At 44.4% G+C, this 13,226-nt stretch overlaps 1 protein-coding gene across 1 annotated transcript in view; it reads right to left on the minus strand.

Moving 5' to 3' along the window:
• ralgapa1 (Ral GTPase activating protein catalytic subunit alpha 1) overlaps positions 1–9,829 on the minus strand; it is a gene marked incomplete at its 5' end in the record, with an annotated part of 173,748 nt that extends 163,919 nt beyond the window's left edge. Inside the window, 2 exon segments of the mRNA XM_084308555.1 lie at positions 140–250; positions 9,778–9,829. Of these exon segments, the coding sequence (XP_084164681.1) occupies positions 140–250; positions 9,778–9,829 (163 nt within the window).
• Between the last annotated feature and the right edge of the window lie 3,397 nt (positions 9,830–13,226).

A 13,226-nucleotide genomic window follows, 5' to 3' on the forward strand; every position in this document is an offset into this window, starting at 1 on the left:
AACACCTCTTTAGGTTCTTATCATCTACAGGCGTGAGCAGTACTAAAACTATTTTGTGCAATACAAACATTCATTTTAGAGGCCGATGGACACACCGGATACTACCAGTGCACCTTAAGCTGTTCCAGTCAGAGCTCACCTTTCTGTTTGAGGTTGACCTCGATGGTGACAAAGTTCTCAAAGAACACATAGTAGATGTGAGAGTAGTTCTGGTCAAAAAACTGCTTCAGATCTGAGGCCTCAGCGTTCTCTGGAGAGAGAGAGAGAGAGAGAGAGAGGTAGAGAGGTAGAGAGGTAGAGGTAGAGAGAGAGAGAGAGAGAGAGAGAGAGAGAGAGAGAGAGAGAGAGAGAGAGAGAGAAGAGACAAACAGCTTCAGATCTCAAGTTTCAAGTTTCTTTAATAGTTGTCATACAGAAGTACAGAATACTTTTATACAAAATGCTTCTTACTGTTACGCTCCAGACTGTTACGCTCCAGAGCATTGTCATATTGGTTGCGATACCTTCATAAAGACCCTTTCTAATTGTTCATCGTAACCTTCTAAATAGGTCCCTTTGTATTTACATTTTACATTTACATTTAGTCATTTAGCTGATGCTTTTATCCAAAGAGACTTACAAGGTCTGCATCCCCTTAACAATTGTATGTATTGAGCTGTACTGTACTGTACCCATTCTGCAATCTGTTAATAAAGTTTTCATTCATTCATTCAGTTCTGTACGACAAGTCATCAGGAAGGGCACAACTCTATCAGCTGAGTAACAATGTTCATCAAAGTGTTGAGTGCTACAGTGTAGGTTAGTTTATTAGGACAAGTGCATGACAGTAAGGTTAGTTAGGGTTAGATTTTTTTATTTTAATATATATATATATTTTATTTCAGATAATGGTTGAAGAAGTGCGTCTTTAGTCGACGGCGAAAGATTGGTCGGGTTTCGGCTGTCCTAACTGGGGTGGGCAGTTCATTCCACCATTGTGGGGCAAGGACTGAGAAATAGGCGGCTTCTCCTTGATGACCCTCCCGGAGCTTGGATAGGAGTAGGTCTGAGACGGCCAGAAGATGCAGAGCGTAGGGGTCTTGAGGGTGTGTAGTTAGAGACCATTGACCGGAGGTAGGCGGGAGCGGTTCCCTTTGCCGCACGGTATGCCAGGTCGTATTTCCTGTTGCATTGTTTGTTAATACAGTTGCTGACAGGAAATGAACAGGGGCCAAAGCTGTTCCCCTAGCAACGGAATAGCAACATAATATTCGAGAAAAGATCTGCGTTGACAGGGCCCCTGTTCATTTCCTGTCAGCAATTGTATGGAGATGGTTTTCATTGAAATTCTGTTGCTAGGCAACCGTTTGGACCCAAATGCATCTCCTTACTGCATTTAACTAACATTGCAACAGGAAGTGAACTTGGGTGTCCATTCAGAATGTTTATATTGTCAAGTTGAAACCGTCTATTAACAAACATTTCAACGGGAAATACAAAAGGGGCTTATTTAAAATGTGTATGTTGGAGATGAAATATGCCCCAGCGAACCTGGCTTTGGCCTGTTGTGATGATGAGGCAGCATATTTCATGCAAAGGACTCTTTCATTGATTTTTGACTAAAAGTTAATAAAAAAAATTATAATTAGCTTAATCCATGTCAGAGAAAGAGAGACATATAGCAGACTTAATGATTTTAGAATATTTCTAATATAGCTAATTAACTAAAATATGTATTATAATCATGTATATGATTCATGAAATGGTTAATAGGAATATACAGAGAGAGAGAGAGCGAGAGAGAGAGAGAGAGAGAGAGAGCGAGAGAGCAAGAGAGAGAGCAAGAGAAAATAAAAGTACATTTTGTTCCCAGCTTGTACATTGTATATTGTTAATGCACTTTACTGTTATGTTTGTACTCTGGTTAGATGCCAACATATTTTCATTGTATTGTACCTGTGCTGTATAATGACGATACATTTTAATCTAATCTAAATTTGAGTACTCAAACACATTAAACTGAGAGGAAAAAAATAATCTCTGCATTGAGATAGTTACACCGGCGCTAATGGTCTCCGATTCAAGTGACACAATCTGAACAGCACCAACGCTCTCAGGGCGGGACACATACCAACCTGGCCGAGTGGAGATAACACACACACACACACACTTTGTCCAGGACCAAAATAGAATAAAAACACACAAGTGTGCAAGCCTGCTGCTATCTCAAGCAGTATGCATGTGTACTGTACGTCTAGTGATAGTGTCTCTGTTTATATGAAGACTGAAGGCTGAACATTGCCAGACACACACACACACACACACACACACACAAACAAACACACACAGTGTGTGTCCTTGTAAGGCCTGAGTGAACCAACTCAGTGGTTTCAGTCTCTCTCTGGGGAATCACATTCCCAAAATTGTACACTACACAGACTATTGCAGAATTGTGACCGTTTTTAGGCTACAGTAGTACTACAATGATTGGAAGGCAAATGTAGCCAAACGGTATGACAAACTAAGCCTTATTTGTACGTATTTCATTGGAAGCTATTTCAAATATTGAATGGCCCCCCGTTTGTTTTATTGTTTTGTTGTATTGTTGTTTTGAAAAGGGCTTAAAGAAAGAGGCATTTGAGATGTTCTGTTGTGAGGACATGTCATATAACAGACATAAAACTTACCAACGTGTTCCGTGTCTAGAGGAAAGAGGAGACCTCTAGTGAGCGGCAGACACAGGCAGGCACAGTACTACTACAGTCTGGCCTACAGTACTACTACAGTCTGGCCTACAGTACTACTACAGTCTGGCCTACAGTACTACTACAGTCTGGCCTACAGTACTACTACAGTCTGGCCTACAGTACTACTACAGTCTGGCCTACAGTACTACTACAGTCGGGCCTACAGTACTACTACAGTCTGGCCTACAGTACTACTACAGTCGGGCCTACAGTACTACTACAGTCGGGCCTACAGTACTACTACAGTCTGGCCTACAGTACTACTACAGTCTGGCCTACAGTACTACTACAGTCTGGCCTACAGTACTACTACAGTCGGGCCTACAGTACTACTACAGTCTGGCCTACAGTACTACTACAGTCGGGCCTACAGTACTACTACAGTCGGGCCTACAGTACTACAGTCTGGCCTACAGTACTACTACAGTCGGGCCTACAGTACTACTACAGTCGGGCCTACAGTACTACTACAGTCGGGCCTACAGTACTACTACAGTCTGGCCTACAGTACTACTACAGTCTGGCCTACAGTACTACTACAGTCTGGCCTACAGTACTACTACAGTCTGGGCCTACAGTACTACTACAGTCTGGCCTACAGTACTACTACAGTCTGGCCTACAGTACTACTACAGTCTGGGCCTACAGTACTACTACAGTCTGGTCTACAGTACTACTACAGTCGGGCCTACAGTACTACTACAGTCGGGCCTACAGTACTACTACAGTCGGACCTACAGTACTACTACAGTCTGGCCTACAGTACTACTACAGTCGGGCCTACAGTACTACTACAGTCTGGCCTACAGTACTACTACAGTCTGGCCTACAGTACTACTACAGTCTGGCCTACAGTACTACTACAGTCTGGCCTACAGTACTACTACAGTCTGGCCTACAGTACTACTACAGTCTGGCCTACAGTACTACTACAGTCGGGCCTACAGTACTACTACAGTCTGGCCTACAGTACTACTACAGTCGGGCCTACAGTACTACTACAGTCTGGCCTACAGTACTACTACAGTCGGGCCTACAGTACTACTACAGTTTGGGCCTACAGTACTACTACAGTCTGGCCTACAGTACTACTACAGTCTGGCCTACAGTACTACTACAGTCTGGCCTACAGTACTACTACAGTTTGGGCCTACAGTACTACTACAGTTGGGCCTACAGTACTACTACAGTCTGGCCTACAGTACTACTACAGTCGGGCCTACAGTACTACTACAGTCTGGCCTACAGTACTACTACAGTCTGGCCTACAGTACTACTACAGTCTGGCCTACAGTACTACTACAGTCTGACCTACAGTACTACTACAGTCTGGCCTACAGTACTACTACAGTCGGGCCTACAGTACTACTACAGTCGGGCCTACAGTACTACTACAGTCGGGCCTACAGTACTACTACAGTCGGGCCTACAGTACTACTACAGTCGGGCCTACAGTACTACTACAGTCGGGCCTACAGTACTACTACAGTCGGGCCTACAGTACTACTACAGTCGGGCCTACAGTACTACTACAGTCGGGCCTACAGTACTACTACAGTCGGGCCTACAGTACTACTACAGTCTGGCCTACAGTTCTACTACAGTCTGGCCTACAGTACTACTACAGTCGGGCCTACAGTACTACTACAGTCTGGCCTACAGTACTACTACAGTCTGGCCTACAGTACTACTACAGTCTGGCCTACAGTACTACTACAGTCTGGCCTACAGTACTACTACAGTCTGGCCTACAGTACTACTACAGTCTGGCCTACAGTTCTACTACAGTCTGGCCTACAGTACTACTACAGTATGGCCTACAGTACTACTACAGTTGGGCCTACAGTACTACTACAGTCTGGCCTACAGTACTACTACAGTCTGGCCTACAGTACTACTACAGTCTGGCCTACAGTACTACTACAGTCGGGCCTACAGTACTACTACAGTCGGGCCTACAGTACTACTACAGTCTGGCCTACAGTACTACTACTAGTCTGGCCTACAGTACTACTACAGTCTGGCCTACAGTACTACTACAGTTTGGGCCTACAGTACTACTACAGTCTGGCCTACAGTACTACTACAGTCTGGCCTACAGTACTACTACAGTCTGGCCTACAGTACTACTACAGTCTGGGCCTACAGTACTACTACAGTCTGGCCTACAGTTCTACTACAGTCTGGCCTACAGTACTACTACAGTCTGGCCTACAGTACTACTACAGTTGGGCCTACAGTTCTACTACAGTCTGGCCTACAGTTCTACTACAGTCTGGCCTACAGTACTACTACAGTCTGGCCTACAGTACTACTACAGTTGGGCCTACAGTACTACTACAGTCGGGCCTACAGTACTACTACAGTCTGGCCTACAGTACTACTACAGTCTGGCCTACAGTACTACTACAGTCTGGCCTACAGTACTACTACAGTCTGGCCTACAGTACTACTACAGTCTGGCCTACAGTACTACTACAGTCTGGCCTACAGTACTACTACAGTTGGGCCTACAGTACTACTACAGTCTGGCCTACAGTACTACTACAGTCTGGCCTACAGTACTACTACAGTCGGGTCTACAGTACTACTACAGTCTGGCCTACAGTACTACTACAGTTGGGCCTACAGTACTACTACAGTCGGGCCTACAGTACTACTACAGTCTGGCCTACAGTACTACTACAGTCTGGCCTACAGTACTACTACAGTCTGGCCTACAGTACTACTACAGTCTGGCCTACAGTACTACTACAGTCTGGCCTACAGTACTACTACAGTCTGGCCTACAGTACTACTACAGTCTGGGCCTACAGTACTACTACAGTCTGGCCTACAGTACTACTACAGTCTGGCCTACAGTACTACTACAGTTGGGCCTACAGTACTACTACAGTCTGGCCTACAGTACTACTACAGTCTGGCCTACAGTACTACTACAGTCTGGCCTACAGTACTACTACAGTCGGGCCTACAGTACTACTACAGTCTGGCCTACAGTACTACTACAGTCTGGCCTACAGTACTACTACAGTCTGGCCTACAGTACTACTACAGTCTGGCCTACAGTACTACTACAGTTGGGCCTACAGTACTACTACAGTCTGGCCTACAGTACTACTACAGTCTGGCCTACAGTACTACTACAGTCTGGCCTACAGTACTACTACAGTCTGGCCTACAGTACTACTACAGTCTGGCCTACAGTACTACTACAGTCTGGCCTACAGTACTACTACAGTTGGGCCTACAGTTCTACTACAGTCTGGCCTACAGTTCTACTACAGTCTGGCCTACAGTACTACTACAGTCTGGCCTACAGTACTACTACAGTTGGGCCTACAGTACTACTACAGTCGGGCCTACAGTACTACTACAGTCTGGCCTACAGTACTACTACAGTCTGGCCTACAGTACTACTACAGTCTGGCCTACAGTACTACTACAGTCTGGCCTACAATACTACTACAGTCTGGCCTACAGTACTACTACAGTCTGGCCTACAGTACTACTACAGTCTGGCCTACAGTACTACTACAGTCTGGCCTACAGTACTACTACAGTCGGGCCTACAGTACTACTACAGTCTGGCCTACAGTACTACTACAGTTGGGCCTACAGTACTACTACAGTCTGGCCTACAGTACTACTACAGTCTGGCCTACAGTACTACTACAGTTGGGTCTACAGTACTACTACAGTCTGGCCTACAGTACTACTACAGTCGGGCCTACAGTACTACTACAGTCGGGCCTACAGTACTACTACAGTCTGGCCTACAGTACTACTACAGTCTGGGCCTACAGTACTACTACAGTCTGGCCTACAGTACTACTACAGTCTGGCCTACAGTACTACTACAGTTGGGCCTACAGTACTACTACAGTCTGGCCTACAGTACTACTACAGTCTGGCCTACAGTACTACTACAGTCTGGCCTACAGTACTACTACAGTCTGGCCTACAGTTCTACTACAGTCGGGCCTACAGTACTACTAGTCGGGCCTACAGTACTACTACAGTCGGGCCTACAGTACTACTACAGTCGGGCCTACAGTACTACTACAGTCGGGCCTACAGTACTACTACAGTCTGGCCTACAGTACTACTACAGTCGGGCCTACAGTACTACTACAGTCTGGCCTACAGTACTACTACAGTCTGGCATACAGTACTACTACAGTTGGGCCTACAGTACTACTACAGTCTGGCCTACAGTACTACTACAGTTGGGCCTACAGTACTACTACAGTCTGGCCTACAGTACTACTACAGTCTGGCCTACAGTACTACTACAGTCTGGCCTACAGTACTACTACAGTCTGGCCTACAGTACTACTACAGTTGGGCCTACAGTACTACTACAGTCTGGCCTACAGTACTACTACAGTCTGGCCTACAGTACTACTACAGTCTGGCCTACAGTACTACTACAGTCTGGCCTACAGTACTACTACAGTCTGGCCTACAGTACTACTACAGTCTGGCCTACAGTACTACTACAGTTGGGCCTACAGTACTACTACAGTCTGGCCTACAGTACTACTACAGTTGGGCCTACAGTACTACTACAGTCTGGCCTACAGTACTACTACAGTCTGGCCTACAGTACTACTACAGTCTGGCCTACAGTACTACTACAGTCTGGGCCTACAGTACTACTACAGTCTGGCCTACAGTACTACTACAGTCGGGCCTACAGTACTACTACAGTCTGGTCTACAGTACTACTACAGTCTGGCCTACAGTACTACTACAGTCTGGCCTACAGTACTACTACAGTCTGGCCTACAGTACTACTACAGTCTGGCCTACAGTACTACTACAGTCTGGGCCTACAGTACTACTACAGTCTGGCCTACAGTACTACTACAGTTTGGGCCTACAGTACTACTACAGTTGGGCCTACAGTACTACTACAGTCTGGGCCTACAGTACTACTACAGTCTGGCCTACAGTACTACTACAGTCTGGCCTACAGTACTACTACAGTCTGGGCCTACAGTACTACTACAGTCTGGGCCTACAGTACTACTACAGTCTGGCCTACAGTACTACTACAGTCTGGGCCTACAGTACTACTACAGTCTGGCCTACAGTACTACTACAGTCTGGCCTACAGTACTACTACAGTCTGGCCTACAGTACTACTACAGTTGGGCCTACAGACAGTACTACTACTAGTCGGGCCTACAGTACTACTACAGTCTGGCCTACAGTACTACTACAGTTTGGGCCTACAGTACTACTACAGTCTGGCCTACAGTACTACTACAGTTGGGCCTACAGACAGTACTACTACTAGTCGGGCCTACAGTACTACTACAGTCTGGCCTACAGTACTACTACAGTTGGGCCTACAGTACTACTACAGTCTGGCCTACAGTACTACTACAGTCTGGCCTAAAGTACTACTACAGTCTGGCCTACAGTACTACTACAGTCTGGCCTACAGTACTACTACAGTTTGGGCCTACAGTACTACTACAGTTGGGCCTACAGTACTACTACAGTCTGGCCTACAGTTCTACTACAGTTGGGCCTACAGTACTACTACAGTCTGGCCTACAGTACTACTACAGTCGGGCCTACAGTACTACTACAGTCTGGGCCTACAGTACTACTACAGTCTGGCCTACAGTACTACTACAGTCTGGCCTACAGTACTACTACAGTCTGGCCTACAGTACTACTACAGTCGGGCCTACAGTACTACTACAGTCTGGCCTACAGTACTACTACAGTCTGGCCTACAGTACTACTACAGTCTGGCCTACAGTACTACTACAGTCTGGCCTACAGTACTACTACAGTCTGGCCTACAGTACTACTACAGTCTGGCCTACAGTACTACTACAGTCTGGCCTACAGTACTACTACAGTCGGGCCTACAGTACTACTACAGTCTGGCCTACAGTACTACTACAGTCGGGCCTACAGTTCTACTACAGTCGGGCCTACAGTACTACTACAGTCTGGCCTACAGTACTACTACAGTCTGGCCTACAGTACTACTACAGTCTGGCCTACAGTACTACTACAGTCTGACCTACAGTACTACTACAGTCTGGCCTACAGTACTACTACAGTTGGGCCTACAGTACTACTACAGTCGGGCCTACAGTTCTACTACAGTCGGGCCTACAGTACTACTACAGTCTGGCCTACAGTACTACTACAGTTGGGCCTACAGTACTACTACAGTCGGGCCTACAGTACTACTACAGTCTGGCCTACAGTACTACTACAGTCTGGCCTACAGTACTACTACAGTCTGGCCTACAGTACTACTACAGTTTGGGCCTACAGTACTACTACAGTCTGGCCTACAGTACTACTACAGTCTGGCCTACAGTACTACTACAGTCTGGCCTACATTACTACTATAGTCTGGCCTACAGTACTACTACAGTCTGGCCTACAGTACTACTACAGTCGGGCCTACAGTACTACTACAGTCTGGCCTACAGTACTACTACAGTCTGGCCTACAGTACTACTACAGTCTGGCCTACAGTACTACTACAGTCTGGCCTACAGTACTACTACAGTCTGGCCTACAGTACTACTACAGTCTGGCCTACAGTACTACTACAGTCTGGCCTACAGTTCTACTACAGTCTGGCCTACAGTACTACTACAGTTGGGCCTACAGTACTACTACAGTTGGGCCTACAGTACTACTACAGTCTGGCCTACAGTACTACTACAGTTTGGGCCTACAGTACTACTACAGTTGCTAGATAGATAGATAGATACTTTATTAATCCCTTTGGGGAAATTCAGGGTGTCTCACAGCTCACACAGCATACAGATGTTGACAGTTCACACATTCAGTTTCACTTATGTCTGCATCATGGGTTAAAAATAAGCACATGATAAAATCCAACTAAATCATATCTATCAATGTCAATAAGAGCGTGTTGAGATCAAAGCAGGTGTCTAAAAACCGGTGTAAAAACAGGTGTCTAAAAACAGGTGTACTACAGTTCTACAGCACACTATAGCTATAGTGGAGTCGACTAGACTGTATTAATATTCCATATTTATACCACCGTCTTGTTGGGCACTGCTGGCCACCTGCTGCAGCTCGCACACGTGCATACTGTATAGCCTACTGTATAGCCTACGTGCGTAATGAATGAACAGTAGGCTTATATTATTCTAATGACTTGTTTTATTAGGAGATCGCAGATACTGTATGCGCTTAAATTAGTATTTTTTTTTATTAAATCAACTTGAATATAACTCGTCAGTTTCGTCAACATAAATAATCCAATAAGGGCACGGTTGGTACGAAAGTGATGGTGACGTCTTGATGGAGCGCCGAGCGGATGCAGACAGGCTACATCATTTATGATAAATGTTTTAGTAAAAATGTTATGACGAGTCATATACTAATATAGTATAATATTAGTGTAGCCTAATCTTTTTTTTTTTTTTTTTACTTTTTTTTTTTAGCGTTTATCGCTTTTTCTGGTCAAGCATGACCGACAGAAACAGGTTGAATGGGATGTAGAGTAGGGGAAGACACTCTGAGAAAATACGGCGGGTCCGGGAATCGAACTCGTGTACCCCAGATCCGTGACGAGCACGGTTGTCCCCGACGCAGAAATAGCGCCGAGGTACGCGGTGAGCTACGGGAGCTCGCCATGTAGCCTAATCTTTATCTAATCTAATCTAATATTTACCCCCATTGGTTTAAACAGAATGAATACACATAAAAATATATATAATAGAAAATATATAATAATAAAAAAGAAAAATGTATTAAATTAAAGATTCATCGGGCGGCTACGTGGTGCAGTGGGCAAGGCGCTCACCATGAATACTGGAGACTGGGCTCGAACAGGTTCGCCTCCCTGTTCGAGCCCAGCGCTCCACATTGCTTTCAGTTTAGCTGGTCGTCCACACTAAGGGGCCTTTCTCACTCACCTTTCGGGGTCGAATCAGCGCCCCCGGGGACGGGGGGGGGGACGGGGGTGTTCTCACTCAGACGGACACACCCCTTTTGGGTGCGAAGCGGCGCTGATTCGTACTACCCCCCCGAGTGACTGTCACCTCGAGTATCGGAGGGGACTCGTGCTACAGTATGACTTAGTCCACATTGCAGCCGGCTTGTGGGAGGCAAGAAACAGCGTTCAAAGACAGGGGAGGGTTGAATTGGACGATACGAAAATTGGGATGGGCGAAAAATAGAAAATGGGAGAAAAAGTGGATCAAAAAAAAATTTAAGATTCAAATGTTGATTTAGAATTTGAACGCCAATGTAACGAACGAAGGTCCGAATGTTTGGGCTCAGCCCTACTTCAGACTATCAGCTTCTATTATTGTTCTTCTGTCTTCAGACTATCAGCTTCTATTATTGTTCTATTGTCTTCAGACTATCAGCTTCTATATTGTTCTATTGTCTTCAGACTATCAGCTTCTATTATTGTTCTTCTGTCTTCAGACTATCAGCTTCTATATTGTTCTATTGTCTTCAGACTATCAGCTTCTATATTGTTCTATTGTCTTCAGACTATCAGCTTCTATATTGTTCTATTGTCTTCAGACTATCAGCTTCTATTATTGTTCTACTGTCTTCAGACTATCAGCTTCTATTATTGTTCTATTGTCTTCAGACTATCAGCTTCTATATTGTTCTATTGTCTTCAGACTATCAGCTTCTATTATTGTTCTACTGTCTCTATGTGGTCTCACTACGTCAAGAAAACACCACCACTCAGAGAGAGAGAGATACAGATATATATATTTATAGAGAGAAACAGATAAAGATAGAAAGACAGAGAGAGGGAGAGGGAGAGAGAGAGAATGTGTGCGTGTGCGCGTGTGTGTGATTGTTATCAAGGCCTCACATTCCCATGTAGCACCCAGAGCAGGCACGCCCATCCTGTCTCAGGACAAACACACACACACCAACACTAGTGGTCGACCAATATGGGTATTTCAATGACTAATGCCAATATTTAGAGAGCAGGGCGGCCGATGGCCTATATATAATAATGATTAATGATATATATAATGACACAATGATACATAATGCTATATTTTAGGGATGCCCCGATCGATCGGCCACCGATCGTTATCGGCCGATAATCAGTATAAATATGCGATCGGGGAATTCCGATAATTAGTCATATTCGCCGATCGCGGAAACTGATCAAGTGGATATCTCACTCGCTTGTCTCAGACGCACAGGACCTGCAAACTGCTCCTCCTCCCTAGCCCCGCCCGTACCCGTGTAGAGTTTGTAAACACAGAGGAGGCGGACCTCCTCTGCTGAGTCTAGATAGTGCATTCGACCTGAGCTAACGTTAGCTAACTAGCTATCGTTACTGTTTAAACAAAATTACCCAGTCAACTATTCACTTTTAGTAGGCATTGTCTAACGGTATTTAGCCAGCTAGCTACCGATAGCTCCTGATATCAACAAATGCTCCAGCAAGTCTTGTAGTGCATGTTGATATCTCCGTTAGCTTGCGTTAGCTTGCGTTAGCTGACGTTAGTTCACGGTTCAAAACGAAATGTCCGATTGAACTAAATAGTTGTCTTAACGTCATCTAGCCGGCTAGCAGTAGCTACAGAAAGCTCCTGATATCAATGTCTTATAACATTGATTGAATGCGTATTCGAGCTGAGGGCTTGCTGAATGTGAAATGACCAAAGCATAACGTTACCAATAGGGTCCCGCTGCAGCGCCGGAGAATCCTTTTTGGAGCTAGGGCTACTAGAGTACACACAGACAGTGGAGCTTTTTGCAGATAGCGAGCATTTTGACTTGTTGCGTGGTGGCGATGTCTCGCAGATAATACAAGTACAAGTCTAATTATATAATATATATATTTTATTAAAAAAGAAATTATATAAAATAATTTTTAATTTCTTTTTAATCAAAAACGATCGGATCGGTATCGGCCGATATGGCTCACGACGATCGGTGATCGGTATCGGTGGCAAAAAACGTGATCGGGGCATCCCTACTATATTTCATTTAATTTCATTTTAATTGTTCTGTTCATGGCAATGGACAGCTCCACAAACAGCATAATATCATATATAACGATATATAATGATATACAATGATACATAATTATACATAATGAGATATGATATGCAATGATATATAATGAGATATGATAATAATGATATATAATGATTAATGATGCATAATGGTATATAATGAAATATAATGACAATGATTAACCTCTTAACAGGCAGGCAGAAAAGTGGCAATTTTTTTATTTGAATTTGAGGACTGCATACTTTTTTTGCAAAGCTTAGCTTTTTATCCTTATAGCACATGCATGAGCCTGGTCTCTTTTGAAAGATAACAATCTAAGTTAATAATGCAAAAAAGGAAATCACTTTTAGTGCTAATGAAATAGAGTAACAGAGGTTTGAACTTGAGTTGAACTTAAACTTGTGTACTCACATTTTTCTTTAGCGGTTGCAAGATTCCATATTCAATTATTATTAGGGGAGTAACGTTAGGAGTGGA

Source organism: Notolepis coatsorum, assembly GCF_963971535.1.
Source record: "Notolepis coatsorum genome assembly, chromosome: 2".
Taxonomy (NCBI): Eukaryota; Metazoa; Chordata; class Actinopteri; order Aulopiformes; family Paralepididae; genus Notolepis; species Notolepis coatsorum.